The following is a 21,837-nucleotide window of genomic DNA, read 5'->3' as shown; positions in this document are numbered from 1 at the left end:
TGACCCCGAGGGCCGTGCTAGCACCAGTGAGGACGCCTGACAGATTACCAAAATCCAACCGGGGAACATTTCATAGCACAGGCAGCGCCTCCCAGTTAAGCAGCCGGTTCCCTCCACGCAATAAGGGAACGAGCTTTCTATTTCGAACAATCCTGCTGCTCCAACTACATCGCAGAAGCGCCAGCAACGCCAAGAAGCGCCGACACGACGCTCCGAAGGCGGCCGGGCGCTTCCAAACCAAAACGAGTGCTTTCAGCAGCGCCGTCGCCCTTGTCAAGTCTCAAAGGAAGGCAGAAGCAGAAGCAGCTCCCGTGGCGTGCCCTTCCTGGGCTGCCAGCGAAGCAAAGTCCCGAGAGCCGCCCTCAGCTCCGCGGGGCCAGGCCGAAGTCCTCCGGTTGGGACACGGCACCCAAGGGAGCCCCGCACCCAAGGGAGCCCCGCACCCAAGGCCCGGAGGCCGCCGCCGGGAGGGAGCGGCCTGGGCCGGGCGGGGGTGGGGGAGCCTCGGCCAGGGCGAGGAGCGGAGCCACCGGGCCCTGACCGAGCCCCCCCACACCCCCTCCCGGGCCCCTTCTCCCCCTCTCGGCCCCGTTGTCCTCCGGGAGCTCCCCTCGCTGCCTCCCTCGCCCCGTGGCACCGCCGGGGCCGGCCCAAGATGGATGATGGCCGGGCAGCCCCCGGGCACCCGCCCCAAGCGGGGCAGGGGCCGCGCAGCCTCCGCTAACCCCCCCCGGCCGTAGCGCTGAGCACGGGGGGGACACCCCGAGACCCCCCCCACACCCTCCCGGTTTCTTCCCGTCCCCTTCCCCCGCCGCTCACCGCCGCCGCTCGGCTCCGGGCTCGGCTGCTGTGCGCGGCGGCGGCGGCGCCTCCGCTCCGCCCTTCACCGGCCGCGGCCTGGGGAGGAGCCAGCGGGGAGGGAACGGGCCGGGGCCGGCAGCGGGGAGGCCCCGGAAAAGTTGCGGGAGGCGGCCCCGAGGAGCCTCCCCCAGCACCGGGCCTGGGCCTCGCACCCCGCTGCTGCCTCTGCACCCCCTGCTCCGGTCCCACCGCGACCCCTCAGGGTTGTGGGGAGCCCCCCGAGCCTCGCCCGGACACCGCCACAGCGCGGGGAGGGGGCTCAGGGTGGGCAGAGGGGACAGCGATGGTGAAAACAGGCAGGGAGTGAGCGGATAATGAGGCCGAGAGTGGTTCTGAATGCAGGCTTTATGGGGGCAGGCGTGCTGACAGCAGCGCAGGGTGGGGTGGGGAGCGCTGCCCCTGAGGGGTGTGTGGGGCTGGGAGCTCCCCCAGCAGAGCTGCCGTCATCCGGGCAGGTTTTCAGCCAAAAAAATGCTTTCTGAAGCGGCGCTTGAGCAATGTAGTTGTTTTATTAATGCAGCCGTAAAGGATGAAGAGCTGTAATCCTGACCTGGATATGTTATAGAGTTGTATTTCAAGGAGAATGTGAAATGCAGAATGCACACTGCGAGGTCATCTGTCACTGGGACCATGAGTGGCAGTGGCTATGCCTGAAGGGTCAGAAGTTCACCACATTCACCGCACAGGGCCCTGTGTTCTGCGACCAACTGGGGCCTTTTCCTGCTCCTAGCACAAACCATAATTCAGCTGTACATGTATAGTGTATGTACACTTAAAGCTAATGTCAACGATTAATTTCAATAAACTGGAAATAAAAATGTTACTGCTGGTAGAGATGTCTAAGTGCCCCATGAAGAGCTGTAACGGCATGGTTTGGCTGTACAGCTCTGTGAGAGCCACAATGCAGAGCTGGTGCATGCCTGCAAGCACAGCATCGCCTCCTTACACAAGCGGGGACACAGCAAGGACTGCAGCCGTCCCTGGGGACGCTCAAGGTGAGGCACAAAGGACGAGAGCTACAGCAGCAGGGGCACAGCACCAGTGCCCTCCCTGAGCCCCCCGCTCCCTTCACTTGCACAACTTCAGGGCGCAAGCAAAGCTATTGAAGCCTGAGCATGGAGCAGTATTCTTGCAGTTACACTTCCTTTCAGCCTGAGCTCCAGCCAAAAAGCAAAATTTTATTCCCCAGGCTTTACAGATGAGGAAACTAAGACGGAGATTAAATGACTTATCCAGAATCCCTAGCAAGTCAGTGGCCTGGAGATGAATGCAGCTCAGAGTCCCCACTCCCGTCCTCCACTCTAATCAAAGCAGAAAAAAGAAAGTGCTTTAGCTCTGCTTGCAGTCTGTGCTTGCAATAGAAGTACAACACAGAGAATTTTGCTTCCAGGTATTACTCATGTCTGCTGATACTGATCTATAAATCCCTCTTCTTTATGGCTCAGGTCCTAGAGAGGTATCTCCTTCTCTAGGGACCACCGCGCTGGAAGCGAGCAGGTGAATCGCTGTCTCAATTTGTATAGCTGGAGGCAGGGCAGTCTCAGCGGGATTTCCACATTCTCTTTCTCTGCAGGACTCAGACTTGCCAACCTCAGCAGCAGCGCTCCCAGTCCCTCCTCTTGCAGTGGGGCCGCTGGTGTGGGTGGATCATCCCCGCCTTTAAGGGTGCTTGACACCGATGGCTGTACGACTTGCAGCTTCCTCTGAACTCAAGTATTTCATCGTGCAATCTGTAAACTTAGGAAGTTACTAGCTGCATGTTGTTAAAAATACAAGGCTGTATCTGGAAAACAGGCAGGAAGAAAATATCCGTAGTAACTGCTTTTTTTAAAAGCTGCAAAGTCAGGAAAAAGAAAAATCATTCCCAGGGATAGATGCTGTAGGAGGAGACACTGCTCACAGCCTTTAGAGGCTTGGTATACTTGGAGGTGTTAAGAGCATTCTGCAAGGCTTTACCAGAGGAACATATTTTAATAAGATTTCCTTTAAAGCTAAATTTTTAATAAACTTTATCCCAAACATCAATACATCTGCAGCTTTTCCCACTCAGCACTACTGCCTGAGGAATTTTGTTATATCCAATGAATCGTGCGCTTTTATCTAGTTCTTAGGTTGTGGGTCAGCTTAAGTTTCAAAACAATAAGGGTCCAGGCACACTCAGGGCCTGATTCAGCAAAATGAAGGGCTTATTTAACGTCTGTTCTGGGAAGGTTGACTTTTTTCCCCCCAAAGTTTTCTGCAGGTTTGAATGGAAGCTGATAATATTTCTTGCTGAGTCAGACTCCGCAAGTACATGAAATTAAATCTGGATGAATATGAAACTGGTTATGAGAGGATTAGGAAAAAGCAGTCCAAGCTCAGGTGCGTTCAGAGGGACTTTTCCTACTGACTTCAACAGCAAATAAATCCAGGTGCTCGTTTCTCCCAGCCCCACAGCCTGCCCTTTCTGTGAGCAGAACAGGTATGGTCCCACAGGCAGAACCATCGCCAGGCCGGGTTCACCTCTGCGCTCCCGCACCTTATCTCTTGTGCAACAGGTGCTTGCTCATCAGCAAATTCAGGCTGTCAACACGTGGTGTTAAATCCCACATCCGCACCTTCCACACCTTGTTTCTCCCTCGGAGCATTTCCAGTTTATAGCAAACCCTATTATTTCAGGGACCTCTCCATAGGTTGCTGCATGGTGACTGAAGTCATCATCTGCACCTGCTAGGAGGGGGTGCGATCTGCCAACATCCCAAAGCTGCAGATTCCTGCTGCACACCACCTCAGCAACAACACAAGGTCACAGCAGAAAGAGAATTAAACCTACGTCCTGCCACATGCAGGATACAACCTGTTGTGTCCTGGACACAGCCCAAGGTGTTCAGCGGTTCTTAACACTGTAGTTTTATTCAAAAACTTGACCATTCTATTTAAATAAAAGGTGAGTTGTCACAAATTATTATTTTTAATTCCCCAATCTAAATCCATTGATATTAAGCTGCACCAGCATTTTCACTCCCCCTTTCCCACGTGGCAGGGGTGAAAGCCTGAATGGACAGCAGGGTGATCACCAGCACCTGCAGCAGGGCTGCGATTCCTCAGTCATGCAGCTGAGCTGCAGGGGTTGTGCCGACACTTATCCAGGCAGATGAAAATGAATCATGATCCCTCAGGACATATTTTTTTTTTGTAAAAGAACAATTGTGCAATTGGATAAATTATCACAAGTTGAGCTGATGTAAATATCTAACTAATGCCCATTTGCTGATTTAATGAAATCCAGAAACGACTTGCAATCACATAATGAGCCTGGATTCCTAGCTGATAGAATCACAGAACTAGAGAGAAGTCAGCTCAGTAAAACACATCAGCAGTGCATTTAAACGAAAGTGCATCTGTCACTGCACAGACTACTAGTACATTATCATCACTCCTGTTGTTAAAAGACCCTGACTTTCTGATGGCTGTGTTCTGACCACTTGAATTTACTAACTGCACAAAGAGGAACTGGTCCCTCTAAACTTATTTAAAAAAATAGTCATGAAAGATTCAGAAAAAAATACTCATTACAAAGAGCTCAGCATGAGCTTTTGAAGTGCAAACATAATATTTTCTTTACAGTTGAGACTGCAGCATATCATTAGCCCTAATGAGCCAATTATGCTCCAAGCAGTGCATGCCAGCAGCCACCGACACCACGCTGCCAGCGGCTCCCTTGGCTGGCGGTGTGGCCAGAGGGGTCCCCAAGCCATGCTCCATCCCACACCATCCCGCAGCACTCACCAGGTGCCACAGCCTTGTTTGGGACACGGAGGATGGCAATAAATGACACCATCATGCTTGGCAAGGCCCCGGACAAGAGCCCCCTGTGCCAGCCCCACACAAAATGCTGCTTGCTCCCCGGGCTGGTCCCACCGTGGTGCTCCATGAGAGGTCTGGGGGCTTCCAAAAGGAAAGCCTGGCTCTTCCAGGGGCTCCATCCCAGGACAACCGGTGCTGCTGCCCTTCTCTTCTGCCAGCTCAACCAGGATCAGTGAGGTTGCCTGAAAACAGAGGTTGAACCCCATAGGGACTGCAGCAAGAATGAGGCTCCCTGCATCGACAGGACGAGGGAGCCCAGGGCTTCCTCCGCCAGGGCTCTTGCTGATCTCTCTGAACAGAGAGATAGGACGCAGACTTTTTGTGCAGCTTCCTGAGCATCATCTCAGCTTGCAAGCACACCAGAAGAGCCTGGTGTCAGCCTCGTGTTTGCTCTTTGCAGTTCTGCAAAGTAGGGAGAAAGGCAGAGACCAGTGCAGGTTTCTGGTTTGGGGTTTTTATAAATAAATACCATAGGAGGCTGTGAAACTCGCTGGGGAAGGAAGCACAGATCACACTTCCTGCTGCTCAGGTACAGCAGGGAGCTGCTTATTACCATACACAACATTTCTCAGTTTTCTGTCTAATGACAACATAATGGGCTGATTTTACTATTTGCTTTCTACAAGCAAGAATTTACTTGTCCAAAATCATAGAAGCCTAGCATTTACTAGGCAAGAAGGCTGCTAGCAAGGAAGTGGCTCGGAGAGATCTAAAACAGGAGCTGAATATAAGACCTCAGCCTGTGTACCCCTTCCTTGCTTTCTAATGGCAGGCACTTTCACAAACTTGAAGAGATAATGCCTGCAACTGCTTTATCAGGGAACTCTTCTGCAGTTATTAAAGTTTCATTCCTCCCCCCAGCCCAGCTGTAAACATGGGTATCAGCAAAGGGGAAACACCCAAGCGGCCTCGCCAAGCTGCCAAGCAGAAAGCCAGCCCTGCCTCTTCCTTGTGCTGGCCACTGAAAGGGAAAACAACAAAAACATTTCCCTCCCCCATGGAAGGGAAGGATGCTTACCCCAGGCAGGGTTCACAGCGTGCTCCGGGATGCAGTCACACAAAGGTGAGAGTGTAACACGCGCATTTGTAGGAGACACCACAAACTCTGACAAGTGCGTGGCACTTTGGGCCGGTGTCCATGCCGAAATCCACGGTTTGTGTTCCTCGTACCTTTGTGTTCCCTTTGTGTGTCAGCCAGAGGCCTGACCTCACCGATCCCACGCACAATCTGAGAGTGGCCTGATCTGACCTGCAGGATTTGCATCGCAAGGAGCCAGGTGAGGAGACTGAAGCTCTCAGTGACCTCGCAGGAGAGGCCAGGAGAGGAAACACCTCGAGCACAGAGGCTGAGACAGCAGAGTTCAAAGCGAGCGAGCATCGCTCCTGCAGCTGAAACTGCGCTCGCTGCTCGAATACAGCTGCAACCACATGTTTTCTGCTATTACCCTGCTATCTCCCCTGCTTCTTCCTGTACAGTCCTTGAGCTCCAAGCACCCGCTCACCCCACACAACGAGGTGGGGCCTTCACGTGCCACCCAGGTACCAGGGCTCATCCTGCACAACAGCTGCTGCCTGCTCCCGGGGCAGGGGCAGTTGCCATTTTTCTGTCACCATTTTGTAAAAGTGAAAAATGAATCAGGCAGCACAGAGAGGGGAAAGTAAGAATAACAAAAAGTAAAAAGAAAAGTTAAGTTTTGAGGTTTTAAGTACTAGACAAAGCCAGGGACTCTCCTATGACTTTGCAGGTGCATTGGCACCCCCACGCAGTGCACTGGGATTAAATATTGCGTATCCTGAAATGGTAGGAAGCCTAATTCAACAAGTACTTTCTCCCATGCTTCCTTCATGGGTTTTCAGTACCTTCTTTGCTCCAACAGCATTGCATAATGACTGCAGCATAGCCTGGGGGCAACTTTAGGCAAGCCACTAGAAGCAGCAACCCAACCACCTGCCTGCAAGCTGCAGGAACCCCCTAGAGATGTAGGAGATTATTTCCTCCTTACCAATCCTTGATTCCTCCCAGCTGAGAGCTGGTCCCTTCCAGGGTCATATCCAGGGGATGCCAGCACTCAGGGATCAGAGGTGCAGGAACCCCAACACCTTCAGACAGCCCTTGGGCTGCCCTCACCTCCTCCAGCTGTCCCAGAGCCCCCAGGCCAACAGCACCCCCAGCAGCCAGAGCAGACCCAGGGCTCAGGGCAGGGTTTATAAGGGCATCAGTGAGCTAATAACAAGCTCACCTGTGCCTGGTAAGAGTGGTGTGTTCCCAATTAGTGCTGCTGTGCTGTCCTAGGACATCTCAGGGCCTCAGAGCCCCTCTGGCATGCCCCAGCAATGTCCCAGTGCTCCTGCCATCGGTGTCAGCAGGAGCTTGTTGTGGGATGGCTGCTGCAGGAGAGGCTGCTTCTCAGCTCCTTCTGTTGTGATTACAATCACGGTAACACTTAGTCTTATGATAGCATTCTCCATTTTCTGATTGTTTCCTGAACGTAGGCTAATAATGCCAGCTTTATACTCCTCGCTCAGGAAAGAGTAGGTGTTTTCCTACAGAAAGGCCATTACTTTTCATTAACAGTACGGCAAACATTGAATAAGAGGCAGCACGGAGCACCTGTGCCTCCTCACAGCCTATACTGGCAAGGAAATAAATGTTTCACCCCACAGGGAAGACTCCGGGGTCCTTTTGGACAGGAGCAGCACATTGCAGCCACCACCAAGCCAGCAGCGAAAACACGGCTCCTCACTGAAATCAGCTGTTGCCTCCTCACCAGATTACTGAGTAATTTGCCCCGCACTTATGACTCAGTTGACTGGAAATTTTGCCTGAGCAAGGACAGGACGTCTGGCGTGAGGTTCTCCATCCCTGGGGGTTTCCCCTCCCACAGAGCCCCTGCGGGGCAGCTCTGGTGGCTGGCAAGAGCTGGGCACCGTGCCGAGGGGTCACCCCCGTGCCCGGGCACCGCTGCGCTGCGCTGCAGGACGAGCTGCCCATCCTGGCTAAAGAGCATGGAAAGAGACAAAATAACCAAAAGTTCGGCTGCCGGGTCTGTTGGTAGCAAGCAGCACGCGCGTCTGCATCGCCAGCAGAAGAGAAGCCCAATTACATCCCAGAAACATTTGGGGGTGCTTTGGCTCTCAGCACTTCCCTCTGCTTGCCCTTTGAAAGGAAAGTGTTTGTATAAATAACAGCAGATGCATTTGAAAATAGCTCGTCTCCCAGCCAGTGTTTAGCAATAGAAATGAGCAAAGATAAAACAGTTGCATATGATGTGAGAAACACAGCAGATGGGGAGCACAGAGAAGGAGGCCAGGCTGCGCCTCGTGGCGGCAGAAGCTGCTGGTGCCGCTCGGTGCCGCCGGTGCCTGCAGCGCATGGGGCTGCTCCAGCTTCCTTGGACAGAAAGGGGTCAGCGGCTTTTCGGGTGCTTGCCTGCTTGGTTTGGCAATAATGAGCAACTTTGGCTCCTCTCCCTGCATCCACGTGCAAAAGCTTCAAGAGCTTTCCCTTCAACTCACAAACCTTCAAAGCAAATGCAGCCAGCTCAGTCTCCTGCGCCGTGCTTTGTTTCCCTCTTTGTACCCATCACTGATGCCTCTTGCTTTCCAAGGGTGTGCCCACTTGGTTATGACAAACTCTTGCATGTGAACATAGTGACAGTACCAGTGCAGGACCGATGGGGGGGGAGTTTAAGGTCTCATGAGCTAAAATTCAGCTCCCTCCCCTCGTGCCTCACCCACAGACCACAAGGATGTTTTCTTTCTGCCTCAGAGCCACAGCCCCGAAGAGCTGCCGGCTGGAGCCAGCCCTCGCCTTCGGTTGCAGATGGCAGGAATGCAAGGACCCTACGTGTGAGCAGCTGGGGCAAACACTGGGGTTTTGGCCCCCCTGATCTCCTGCTTCCCACCACACTCTGCAGTGGGTGGCTGGACGTCAGAGCGAGCCACAGGCAGCACCAGCGTGCGGCGAGTCACCGGCGCTGTGCCTGCATCGTGGGGAGGACGGGAACGAAACCGCAGTCCCGAGGCTGTTTTCTCAAGGAACAAGCCTGCCATGGATGAGGGTATTTATCTTCCCATAAATCTCACATTTATTCAAAACAGCCAGGAAGTCTCCCAGGAGCTGCAGTCCCATTGGACATGCCCACGTCTGAAGGTGCTGTAATATTTGCCAAGTTCATGGGGTAACTGGGGCCAGTTCTCAGCGCTCCCATAAAACCAGAAAACTCCACCTGGATTTCTAAAGTTACAGAAACCACAGAGATATCAGCCTGTCCCATCAGCTGTTCCGCTGCCTGTGCTCTGTTTGTGGTGCAGGGCTGTGTTCCAGGCGGGCTGCTTCTCACTGACAGCCGCTGCCACCAGCGGGCACAGGCAGGGCTCCCGGCCCCGGCTCCATCACCGGCCCCACACGCTGCCCCTGCTCCAGATCCCACCCGGCTGCCATAAGGGTGGGAAGTGGGGACGTGTCCCTCTGTCACCCCCACTGGGAGCTTCCATGCACACCAGTGTCACTACTGGGACCCAGGTCAGCGAGCAGCAGCTCTGGGACGCCGGCTGTGCTGGCGCTTGGTCGCTTTCTGCTGCTTTACCAGGAGCCTTCACAACTAGCAGGTGTCCTGGCTTGCATGCTGTTTTTTTCCATTGAAGCTCGATGCAGAAACAGAATGACTAATATCGCTATTTCAATTGCTAAGAAATGTCCTCTGTGTGGTTCTTCCAGTGTCACCACGTCTGCTCTCTGACTTGGCGCTGTGACCTCTAAGTCCCCGCAGCACGAGCCTCCCTGTCGCCCGCCATCGCCCTGCTGATGCTGTGATGCTTCCCCACTGTGCAGTAGCAGTTATAAGGGGCAATGGGTTTGGGGTCTGGAGCCCCTGGCTGGGAGCTGCCTCTCCTCCACACCCCAGCCAGTTCTGCCCCCAGCACCGTGGCACAGCCTGTGCTCCTGTCCCCGTGTCCCCTGCTGCAGTGATGGGGACAGGAGCTGCCAGCACTGGTGAGCCCGAGGCAGGGAGAGGGGGATGGATGGGGCCGGGATGGGATGAGCTGTGCTGGAGGAGCCCCGCTCTGCCAGGCGGGCTTGGAGGGATGTTTTCCTTGGACTGCGAGCGGGTGAGTGGTGCCAGCAGCAACTTTGTGACCCGGGAGCAACGTGAGTGCCGCTCCCTCAGACTCATCTCTTCCTATTTCTATGCTATTTGCTTTGAGGTCAGAGGAACAGGGAGCTGGCTGTGGCTCTGCACAGGCCACTCAAGCCCAGCCCTGGCCATGGCAGCTCTGGTCCACACCTCACACGGGGTGAGAAAACACAGGAGGAACCGGCCAGCGGTCTTCCAGCGGCCCCAAGAGCCAAAAGCAAGATGCAACCCTTTGACAGTGAGGGTAAGCACCTCTTGGGGTGGCTGCTTGTGTGAGCCGTGGTTTCTCCACCCTTTAAAACACAAAATCCAACTGACCCCCTCCTTCCCCACCACACCACCGGGCTGGGTGCAGGTGCTGGGCTCTGCGGGTGCCTCACCGGAGGCACCGGATGGCACCTGCAGCCCCCCCGCTCCCGCAGAGCACTCAGGGTGGCAATAAACAGCCCATTTGTCAGAGCCGTTCTATTTTGAGAGCCGATTAAAGTGTTTGCCTTGGGTAGCCAAGTAACCTGAAAGGCTGTGATTTACCCTCGCCCGCGTTATCTGCGTGGAGCCTCAGCGAGCGCCGGTAACGCGGTGCCCTGGAGACCCTTCCTGCCTGCACGGCTGCGAGCGCGGCACGAGGCTGCGCCGATGCCAGCCGCAGGATTTCCTCTGCAAATTAAACTTCCACAAGATAAGGAAACCAAACACTGGCCGGGGCGCAGCAAGCAGCTTCACGGAGGGGCTGGGGTGGCAGTGCCCCCCAGGTCCGGGGTGCAGGGGCGGCTGCGCTGCCGGCCCCCTCCCTCCGGTGGCGCAGAAAGCCCAGCGAGCACCATTTGCATTTCCTGCCTCAAAAGTGAACAAAGCTGAGCTCAGCAGCTCCCTCCCACCCCCGCCCCGTGCCTTCGAAGCGCAGCGGAAACTGCGAGGGGCTGAGGAGATGGAAACACTGCTGCTTTATCTCACCGTGCTTCCAGGCGCACACGTCCCATCTTTCTTCTTCAGCGAGAAATGTGATGGTTGCACCACCAAATCTCGCATAACGCAGCCGTCCCACTACCTTGCGGCTCCTTACTGGGCTCTGAGGTGCTGTAAAGCTGCGCAAAACAGGCCCTGAATCTCATTGTCAGCCCAGTAACAAATGTTTCATTATTATTTAGCCAGCAGCACGCTCAGTTTAAGTTCCCTTTCACTGTAGAATAAGCACATCGCAATTTCTCCAGTGCCAGCCCAACTTAGAGGCAAACTCCTGATGTTCTGAGACTCAGAGCCTGTGTGCTCAGGCTAGTGTTTAAAAACTATTTATTTCCCTAAAAATCAGGGCAGCAATTGTGGCAATGAGTGATCAGGAAAGCCGAGTTTTCCACTTTATTGAGAGATCTGTGCGCATTTCGCTGCGAGTAGGCAGTAAGGAAAAACGAATCCTGTTTTTTTCCCAAGCAGCCTCTCCGAGTTAATCGCAGAACAAAAGAGGCCTCGACTGCTGCCATACATCATGGAAAGGGCTGGATCCAAATACAAATGAATTAAAAATAAAGAGATACAAACAGTGCTTCCTTCCTGCAGAGCCCCCCGCGGCCGCTGGCCGCTGCCCAGCTCCGGGCTGCATCCAGCCCCGCCGCCCGGCCGCCAAGGTGCCGGGAGCCACCGAGGTGCCGGGGGCTTTGTGCCCATGCAGGAGCAGCCCCCGGGAAAGGCGTTGGTTTTGGCAGCTCCCCTGGTCAAATGCACGCCGGCAGCCTTTCCTTCCTCCCAGGCACCTCCGTTTGTGTCTGTCCTTCACTCGCTGCGGTGAGTCGACAGCCCCTTCCTGCTGCGAGCCGCACCTCGGCACGTCATGAAGGCCTCGGTCCCCGAGCAGACCCCCTTGTGGTGGGGGTCCCGGGGGTCCTGGGCAGCCCAGCCTCATGGCCACCCCGGCACCAGGTCCACTGTGCCCATGTCATGAAGCAATCGGCTCCAAAATCTGTCCAAAAGCAGCAGGGGGTCACTGCTTCCACCTGCGACAGGCCTGCTGTGGCTGCAGGACCAGGTCCCGCTGCTTGCTGCACCCATGGGTGTCCAGAGCCAATCCTTCCAAGCCACCGGGGCTGCTCTGGGCTCACCAGGCATAAATGGCCGTACTATAAATAAAACTTTGGCTCGATTAGAGAACTTAAGGCAGGAAAAAAGCACTTACAAGCTATACAAGGAAAACATGAACTCCCCCCTCCCCGCCACCCGTGAGTAGTTGTGCTGCTGCTGCTGCTGAATGAGTCCCTGAGTGCCAGCCTGTGACCGAGTCATGTTTCAAAAATAAACCTCACAAAGGTATTCCCTGTCCCGGAGCACTCACCCTGTGCACTAGGGCAGGTGAGAAGCCAGTCCTGGGGAAGGGGAGGGCAGGATGTGGCACGGCCGGGGGCGGCCGAGGGGGAGCCGAGCTCTGCACCTCTCGTGCTGCTGCCGCTGCGCTCGGGTCTGCTGCAGCGCGGGGCCGCGACTCGCTGCGTGCTCAGCGGAAACACAGCAAGAGATGTGCAGAAAATCGCTGGGCCAAGCTCACCAGCAAAACAGAATTTTGCAGATTTTTCATCCAGTCCCAAACCCAAGAAAATAATAATAATAATAATAATAATAAAAGCTGCTTTGGCTTAAGCCAGGCTGGGTTTTTTGGTGCTGTGGCCAACAAACTTCACCCATTCGCATTGATCAATGGGTGGAGCAGGTGGCTGCAGCGGCTGGGCAGGATGGAAGCTGTGACTGCAGCCACCAGGAGCAGCAAAATGTCTGTGTACAAGCTGGGAAAGTGGACGAGGGCAGAGGGGAGGCAGAAACAGAGCGGCCTGGTGCGGGTCTGCTCGCTGGGGCGAAAGCCCTTGAGAAGGTGTCAGAGCGAGCATCTCCCTGGGGGCAGGGGTAGCCGAGCATCAGCAGCACGAACAGGAGCTGGGGAGAAAGGACGGAGGTGGAGACGAAAGGAAAAAATGAGGAAGCAACTGTGGGAGACAGGCTGGAGTAGGAAGCAAAAGCAGAGCAGAAACCTGCTGGAGGAGGCAGGCGAGCCCCTGGGCGCCATCGCTGTGGGGCCGCCTGTTCCTCCTCGGTCTCCTCACCGTGTGGTTTACAATGCACCTGAGGCAGGGCAGAGCGGGGCTGGGGACATGGTGCTGTCACCTGCCGGACCCACCGGCACCCGGCAGCGGGCACAGGCTGCTCCCCTCTGCTACGGGCCCCGCATGCACCCGCAGCACCCAGCAGCTGCAGGAGGAGCGCTGGCACAGGCACCCTGCGGGGCCAGACCAAACCCAGAGCCCGGGAGGGAGGCAGCTGCGGGCGGGGGCCGGATGGGAAGGTGAAATCCGGTCAAGTACGCGCAGAGTTTGGAGAGGCTGAAAATAATTGTCTGGCTTGAACGGCAGCCAGGGCAATGGAGCCAGCGCTGCTCTTCGGAAAGTGTTAATGGGGTTTTAAATGACAAGAAATGGCCGTGCCTTCAGTTTCTTTGCTGGATCGAAGAGCCTATATCTTCAATAATTTGTCTAAGTTTTGGATTTTTGCTCTGGGAGACGAAAGGCAAGCATGTACTGTTCAAAAGCGAGCAAATGCCAGTAAATCCCTGCTTAATCCATGCATACAGCTTGTTTCTGGAGGGCTTTTTACAGTGCGGTTGCAGTCTCGATGTGCACCTTAATACTCAGGCTGAGATGCAGTCAAAACCAAGAAGCATTCGGGGACCCCATAACCAGCGCATTTATTGACTGTGGTTGGTGTTTGAGCCGCACGTTTCGGGCAGGGTCCATTCAGCCCCTGCTGGAGCTGAGCCGTAAGGAGAAGCTGCTGAATTTCATCTTCCTGCATGCTCTCAGATGCCAGCCACAGCAAAATAATTCCCTGGGGGTCAGAAGTAAGAGCTGGGGACAGAGCTCAGGCCCTTGGCTCCTGGCCCCGGTGTTTCCCCCCCATTCTGTTTCCTGCAGTCTTGCCAGGCTTAGATGCAAAATTATCAGCAGAACGGTTTATAAAATGTCAAAACAGTTCCTATCATGTCAGCTGGGCGATTTGTATAAATAGTGCCTCTTTAAAGAGTCTTCTGCCGGCTCGAACCTCCTTTTCATCTCTCCGTGATTTATTTTACGTTATTTTAATGGGATTTTCAAACAATCTCTAACGAAGAGAGCGAACGGAAAGTTCCGTCTGGCGAGGACGCGTGCGGCACGGCGCGGGGACTGCTGAGCCCGGGTAGGATCGCGTGTTTGCTGCCACCTGTCAGGTGTATGATAACAGTGACACTTTTACAGAGAAATTGAGAGTAATTTCCTCTAATGGTATAAAGGAGACGACTGCTCAAAACTGTTATTGCTCGACGGGTGAAGTCTGTGCATCGCTGCGCAACAAGTTGGAGAAATCACCTCTGGGAACGAAATATTTCAAGAAGTTGTATTTATTTCCTGAGGATTGCAAAACAGCTTGAAAGAGCAGAAGAAGCCGCCTCGGTTGTGTTTGTTCTGCAAAATAAACAGGCTGTCACCATGCCAGACATCCTCAGATGAGTATGGACAAATTCTGATTCTCTTTTCTGGCTGTTCTTTGGCACCTATTTCCTACAGAGTGCATTTATTTAAAAAAAAAAAAAAAAAAAAAAGGAGAGAGAGACAGAGAAACCCCATGTATTTTCCATAAAAAGCAGTCTGCAGTGAGGAGTTTTCCAGATCTGATTCTCTACTGACAATTTTCTTTTGATAGTGGTTGAAACCATTTTTGGAACAAAATCTGGATTCTAGGAGTAATGAATTTTCTTTCAGTAAGGCTGTGCACAGACCGGGGGAAGCATTTCCCCCAGCTTTTCCCATCTGTGAGAGATACTGACTGTGTTTCTCCACCACAACTGCTCTGTACCCAGGGGGCAGGTGGAACGAGGCCCCAGGGGGAATTTTCAGCAGTGCCTGGGGAGCAAGACGTCGCTGCTCCTGTCCAGCTCCCTGCAGCCCACAGAGCCCCGGCAAGGTCTGATCCCCATCCTCTCCTCAAGGACAGGGAAACTGAGGCACGGAGCAGTGACGTGACTTGTCCTCAGGCACTAATGCCAGGCTCTGGAATCTCGTTTCAGCTCATTATTCACCCAGCCACAATCACTCTCTGTTAAACCAGATGTGACCCTGCTTCACATGCACATCCTCTCTCTGCTTTGCTTTCACTTCCTTTAAAGGCAAGGAACAGCCAGGAGGGGCATCCGTCTCCAGTCTCTGGGTCTCAATTTATCATCTTTTCTTTATTTTGTTTTCCTTTTTCATTTTTTTTTCTTTTTTTCTTTTTCTTTTTTTTTTTTCTTTCCAGGTAAATGTTAAATTTCAGAGTCCCAGAAAAAAATCCCCCCACCTTTCCCAGCCCAGGGGTGGGTGCTGTGCTCAGGGACGCGGCCACGTCCCCACTGCATGCGCACAGAGCGTGGCCATGGGTGAGAGGTCGCCGTGCCATAGCCAAACCCCTGCTGGGCCCTGGCACAGGGCTCGGGGCTGGGCTGGTATCAGGGGTCCCCCCTGCATGCCCAGCCCAAGTGTCACACATGCTGGGGACAGCACGCTGACAGCCGGGGTAATGCCAGGAAACCGTGGACCTTTCCCATTTCAGAGCTGAGGTCTGCAGCCGGCAGCCCTGGCTGATGAGGAGCAGGTACCACTCTCTGGGTGTCCAGTGCCGGACATGGCTTTGGGGACCAGGGGGCACGTGTCCCCTGGCAGAGGGATGGAGAGGGACGGCTGCACCCCTCCTGTGAGGCAGAAGGTGGGAGAGGCAGGCAGGTAACACCGGGTGTCCCTCATGTCCCGAGGCCCAGGCACACACAGGGCAATGACTCCGCACGCGAGCTCAGGCACTGGGCACTGGGCAGGAGCGAGCCCAGCACAGGGTGCCCGGGCAGTGCTGCCTGCCAGGAGGCTGCTTTCTGTCCCTGCAAGTGTTCTACATCCCTGCCAGAACAAAGGCAGACTGTTGCTGCTGTTGAGTCACACGATAAGATCATTGTTACAGGATATATATTTTTTTTGCACGTGTATCACTTAGAAATATATGTATTTTTTTCTATAAAATCTGTTCTCTCCTCCACCCCCAATGTGAAAAGAGAATCTGTGCTCAGAGCCCTGCTGAGATTGCAGATAGACCATTCCCTTCCTGATCCTTATCTCACCAGGATGTAGGAGGATCCTGGGGGAATAGCTGGAAGCCTTTCGCTGGAGCCATCCAAGAAACAGCAAGCTGACTACAGCCTTTAAATGGCAAATCCATCAAGCTCTCGGGGACCAGTACCCGAAGCGTTTAACCCCGCTGAACTACGACACCCCTGGACTGTGCCACGCTGGATCGCTCCCCGGTGCCCACCCTGGCACCAGCGTGTGCGCTGTGCGGCTCTCGGAGCGCTGCAGGCACCAGGGAGCCAGCTAAATAGCAGGATCTAAAAATACACCTTTGAATCCTAATCTCGAACAAAGCCTTAAATTGCTGGCTCACAAACTTATTCCAGCTGCAGCCCACTTACAGACGGGTGATTTGGAGCGGCAGCAAATCCCCGGCTGAGTTCCTCGCCCCAACTCTGCGGGAGCTCAGCCTGCGCCCTGCATCCTGCACCCGCAACCTGCACCGCAAGGCCGGCTGGATTGGGACTACAAGGTGCTGGGGAAACAAAGAGGGGGCAATGAATGAATCCTGTACCTCTGTGCAGCCAGGCCAAACATTTCTTACGCACAGCTCCTCCTGCCGCCAGCTTCATCATCGCATGCAAAAAGGCCTGCTTCAAATCACAACTATTTTTATGAAACACAATATGCCGTGTTTGGCAGCAAAGGGGTCCAAATACTCCAAGCACATCAGCAGAAGGATTATACCCCACGGCAGTATATATTTATATGTACACACAGTCTAGACATCAGCAGAGGGCTGTCAGCCCTGCTGTACAGAGCTTTGCTGCCGGAGCTCAGCCGTGCGCTTCTCCAAGCCAGCAGCAGTGAGCTGCTGTCCTTCGCACGGCCCAGCCCCTCGGCAGCAGCACAGCTCGTGCTCACGGGAGCACAATTTGGGGCAGAAGTGAATGAGGGAGCCTGCGGGTCGGTGGCCGGGGTCGGACACGTGCAAGGAAATGGTGAGATGGGGATGAAGAGGTGGCTTCCACGCCACAGCAGTCCCCAACCCAGCACTGGAGCCAGCCCCATTTGGCTCCTCTGTTTGGGGAGTGTTTAATCACTTTGCAAGCTGTACAAACCTCCAGCCCCGCGTTTCCTGGTGCGGGGGCTGCATGGGGGCAGCGGGAGAGGAGCCGAGAGCCTGCGGGGCCGCAGCACCCGGGGCTGGGCAGGGCGCTCGGTGCTCGTGCGGGGCCACGGCAGGGACTCGTCCTCCCTTAGTGACAGAGGAGTTGCAACAGCCTGGCAACCTGGTTGCTTTGTGTTTAGGACAGGAAACAGATGCTGCCTGGTGGAGGAAGCATCTGAAGAAAATAAGCACGCCTTGTGCCTCCCTGGCAGAGACGCGGTGGGAACAGGGGGTGCGCGGGGCGGAAACGCCCCGGTCCGGCCCCGGTTGGGGCAGGTGCAGTTCAGCTGCATTTGACGGCATCGTCCTTGGCCGAATTAGTTGGGATGGGAAATCCCAAAGGGATTTTTCCCTCTGGATTTGTTTATGTTCCCTTAGAAGCGCAGGGGCTGGTGCTCACTACGCGTGCTCTCGCCTCACTCCTCTGACCGAAGGTCCCCCGGCTGTGCCTCCCTGGGGGATGTGCTGGGGGGGAAGGAGCAGATCTGTGCTCTGCCTCCTGCCGTGGGACTGCGCAGCACAGAACACTCCTGGCCTTTTGCTTTTGGGCTCAGAATTTGACACGGTTATTCAGCATGATCACTGAACAGGCAGCGGCGCTGCCGATCTCCCCGCTGCACAAAGCATCCCACAGCTCCCCAGCGTGCACCTCAAACAGCTGCACAGCCCTGCAAAGTCTCAGTTTGCTGCCGTGCCCAGCACGCTGCCCTATCCCCTCACAGCCCCTGCTATGAACAAACAAGTTGCAGGGAAAAGGAGAAAGTTCTGAGCACAAGGAAAGCCCAGGTTAGTTATGTACCTGTAGGGAACGTGACAGCTCGCTAATCTCACAGTAACGCCTGCAGAAGCCTCTTGTGCAGCCCGGCCTGAGGGTCCTGAGATGATGAAGCTTTTCTCACCCCGCCTACGGCCTGGGAAATGTGGGCTCCGTGTGTCTCACAGGCTGGGTGTGCAGCCAGACGCAGCCACACAGACAGCACGGGCACCGGTTTACAGGCGTTTTCTGCAACATGTCTCCAGTCCTCAGCTGCTGGAAGGACAGACAGAAGGACAGACAACAGCCTGTGTGCTGCTGGGACGAACAGGGTTACCTGGTTTTAGGCAGGGATGGTGTTCCCTTTGGAAAGCAAATGCCTTCTAAGAAAAAGGTGTAAAAAGCTCTACTGCTGTTAACATTTACGGGCTGCTCTAAGCAAAACTTCGTAAAGGCTGCTCATTTTCCTTCCTGCTCAGCTTTCCACAAGTGGGGGCTGCTGCCCCGTGGAGCTGGGTCGTGGTATTTTCAGGCTGTGCAACCCCTGCTGAGCCCCCACCTGAGGCTGGGTCCTCATTTTGTTGTTCTGCTTTTTGTGCAACCAGAAATCTGGCAGCCAGGAGCTGGCTTCTTGTTACGTCCTACACTACCCCGGCATTTCCAGGGACATTTGCTCTATGGCATCATGCCAGAGCATTTCTTTGTAGCTTCACCAGTTTGAGAGACACTTTCCATAAATAGATCTCAAAAGACGAAGCAAATACTTTTAAAGGAAGAACTGTTAGCAGGGGCAAAATTAGTGCAAAAGGTTAACGTCAGCTCTCCTGCCAACCTGCTGGATTCAACCACGGCACGCTGCAGGAGCTTGACACAGGGTTACAGCAGACAAAAGGGTGGATTTGGGTATTTGGGGACAGTTCAGGATCAGCAGTTCCTGCTCTCCCCGGCTGTAGCTGATTGTGTCTGTTTGGGGGCTGTCAGTGCCTTTTGCTGTATCTCAGGGTCAGCCTGAAGGTCCCCAGAGGTGTCTCCTGCCCCAGGACACGTCTTACCCCAGAGATGGAGGGACCCCAGCCCCAGCAGGCAGCCCCCCCAGCCCCAGCACTGCTGTCATGGAGTGCAGGGAGCCCCAGGAAGGCAGGAGCATCGTGCTCAGGCCCGGGAGCCTTGGGCATCGCCTGGCAGGGTTCGCAGGATCCCCCAGAAACCACTCACCTGGCACCATGCTTTTTATTAACAGAGCAAAGCATCTATAAACATGAACAGGATCAATTCTTCATCCACACCTGTTGAGCTACCACTCTTGTCCAAACTTCAAAACCCTTTTGCTTCAGAAATGCAAAGGTTGTTGTTTTTTTTTAATTATTTTTATTTTTATTTTATTATTAATTAGGATTCTGAACTAATCACCTCACTGCTCAGTTAGCTTAACAGCAAAATGCAAGCACAACTACAGTTCCAGAAGGCAGAAGCTGATAAATACGCCCCGGTGCCTGTGCCACATCCCCTTGCTTGCTGCTCCCCGGCTGTTTCGGTCGCACGCAGCCCGGACGCAGCCCCGGCGCAGCACTTGCTCAGATCACGCTCACTCCCGTTTGCTCTGTCGTGTGCTCCGTGCTAGAAATGACCAACTCTGACTTCTGGAACAGGAAGCAAGTCCTCAGAATGAAAGTGCATGTTTCTTTGAACTTCTTTATCTTGAAGGCATAGACAGCGGGGTTCATGGCGGAGTTGGCGTGAGACAGCAGGATGCTCAGGTACACCAGGCTCCGTGGGATGGTGCAGGAGGGGCAGAAGTACAAAATGCAGTTCAAGATGCCCAGAGGCAGCCAAGACACTGCGAAGAGGAAGAGAAGGAGGGCCATGTATTTGGCTGTTTTGTACGCCTTCGGATAAACTGTTCCTCCATCTGGAAGCCTTGCTGAGTTTTGGCTTAATTTTGTCCGCATGATATAGAAAATCTTGGCATAGAGGGTACACATGATAAACGAGGGGAGGAGGATCCAGGTGAAGAAGCTGAAGTACACCACGTAATCCTTTCTCATCACAGCCAGAAAGTGGCACTCAATGTAGCTGGAGCCATCCGTGTGCTGGTTCCACCCCAGCAGGGGAACCAGCCCCACTAGCACAGACACGAGCCAGCAGAGTCCCAGAATCACACGGACTCTTTTCTTTGTGATGGTTGCCTTGTACCTGGGTGAGTAGGAAGCAGGAGTTATATGGGATTCTTCAGAAAAAAAGGAACTACAACATTCATGAGTTTGTGCTTTTAAGCACTCCTTTCTGGTTGGCCTAATTAGGGTTAAGCACAGTGCTGTGCAACCGGTCCTTAGCAGCTTCTGATATTCAAAATGCATTTTGAAACTACAGAGGAACATCCACACGACCAGCGATCCTTTGTAAATGAGAACCCCAAGCCCCTTCCTCACCTACACCACTTCATTTTCACTCATCTCAGCAGAGCTGCGTGGCTGCCTCCCAGGGCAAAGCCTAAAACCCACCACCTCAGCCAGATCTCAGGCACATATACATTTCTCAGAAACCTTTTCCTAACTCTCCATAGCTGAAGATTTATTTTCAGGCACTGCCAAATTCCCAGGAGTGCCCAGACCGCTGGTGTTCCATTGCCTGCACTCTGGGCACATCTGCACTTGCACGAGTAGCTCTGGAGAAACGAAGGTGCTGAGGAAAGCCCTGCAATGCTGCAAGCAAGGGAGAAGGAAAACACACAGGAGGACAGAAATAAGGGAAAAGATGCTGAGATGGGACCTTTGCTGAGGCTCACCTGGTAGGCAGCTTCACTCGCAGGTACCTGTCGATGGTGATGGCCAGGAGAGACAGGATCGAGGCGTGGGGGAAGATCATCAACAGGCAGCATATGAACAAGCAGGAGTAGAAGTGCATGACAACTCCTAGGATCACCGTGATGGCCAGCGGTATGACAAGGATCCCCACGGCAATGTCAGTGAGTGCCAGGGAAATGATGTAGAGGAAGGTGGTCTTCTGAAGAGCCGGGTTCAGCTTCACTGCCCAGATCACCAAGGCATTGCCCACCACCGCACATATCCCAATAACAACCTCCACCATGATATAGATCACATCCAGGCTGTCTAATGTCATCGTAGACATCTGAGACTGTGTCCACACTGAAGAAAATGATGTGGTCAACTGTCGTTTTTTGGCTGTTTTTTTTTTTTTCTCTCTCTTTTTTTTTTTTTTTTTTTTTTTTTTTCCACCCACTCCCCACAGCTAGGTCAAAACCCAGCTCCTCTCTGATCTGCCCTGAATTAAGTCCCTCAGTCAGAACTTTGCCCTGTCTGATGTGCGTACAAAACTCACCGTTTCAGGATGAGCAGAGCAAACTGTTCATAAAGAAGCATATATCATGTCTTGCATCTCAATTTCTAGCAGCTTTCTTTCTGTCTTCCTGAGGCTTTCGCACATTTACGCGTGCTCCTCTGGAAGGGTCAAGGTAAAACAGTGGCATCATCACAATATTAACAAACCACAGGTGCTACTTCTGCATATAATTCTGCTCGTCTGTTTTAACCACTAACAGAACCTTCCTTCCCCACGTGGGCTCGATGGGTGAATTAACCAAAGCACAGCTACACCCTGCTGCAGTTAGTGTGCTCCTGTCTCTACGTTTCTCTAAAGTTTGCTCATTCTCTATTGCCTGCCGCGTAGGTGGAGCATCAGAGAAAATAGGGCCAAGGGATCTTGGCTGATCTAGACCATTCCTCTGCCACAAAGAAGGCACTGAGAGGGCAAATAGAAAGTCTGGATTTGGGGCGAGTGAAGGCAAATGGAAAGGTAAATATCTTTCTTTGACCTGGTCACACAAGATGCTCCCCTAAGGTCCCATGCAGAGCTGTTTTTTTCTCAGCTGTTCATAGCAGGCACCAGAGGTGAGTGGCCCTTGTTAAGGTCCCTATAGCTCTGACATCAACGTCGCAACAGGCACCC

General features: G+C 53.9%; 2 protein-coding genes across 3 annotated transcripts in view; both read right to left on the bottom strand.

Moving 5' to 3' along the window:
* Positions 1-907, bottom strand: part of RAP1A (RAP1A, member of RAS oncogene family) — a 35,643-nt gene extending 34,736 nt beyond the window's left edge. The window contains exon 1 of one of the 2 annotated variants that reach the window (XM_084497841.1): positions 820-907. The gene's annotated coding sequence lies outside the window, so the exon portion shown is untranslated. The remainder of the gene's footprint in view (positions 1-819) is intronic. The other variant, XM_084497846.1, reaches the window with a different exon arrangement.
* An 18,334-nt stretch (positions 908-19,241) lies between these two features.
* On the bottom strand, positions 19,242-21,620 carry LOC311423609 (adenosine receptor A3-like). The gene is made up of 3 exons (XM_084497838.1): positions 21,211-21,620; positions 20,657-21,017; positions 19,242-20,064 (listed from the first exon to the last, which is right to left on the bottom strand). The coding sequence occupies exons 2-3, from the start codon at positions 20,998-21,000 to the stop codon at positions 19,446-19,448; spliced, it is 963 nt and encodes a 320-aa protein (XP_084353964.1). The 5' UTR covers positions 21,001-21,017; positions 21,211-21,620; the 3' UTR covers positions 19,242-19,445.
* Between the last annotated feature and the right edge of the window lie 217 nt (positions 21,621-21,837).

This window comes from Aythya ferina (genome assembly GCF_964211825.1).
Source record: "Aythya ferina genome assembly, chromosome: 25".
NCBI classification, from domain to species: Eukaryota; Metazoa; Chordata; class Aves; order Anseriformes; family Anatidae; genus Aythya; species Aythya ferina.
This window is presented reverse-complemented; position numbering and strand designations above follow the sequence as displayed.

Bases quoted from the DNA above. Each gene is read 5' to 3' on its own strand.
- LOC311423609 (XM_084497838.1), bottom strand. From the start codon at position 21,000: ATGTCTACGATGACATTAGACAGCCTGGATGTGATCTATATCATGGTG. The intron at 20,065-20,656 runs GTGAGCCTCAGC...CTACTCACCCAG, and splicing joins CGAGTGAAGCTGCCTACCAG to GTACAAGGCAACCATCACAA.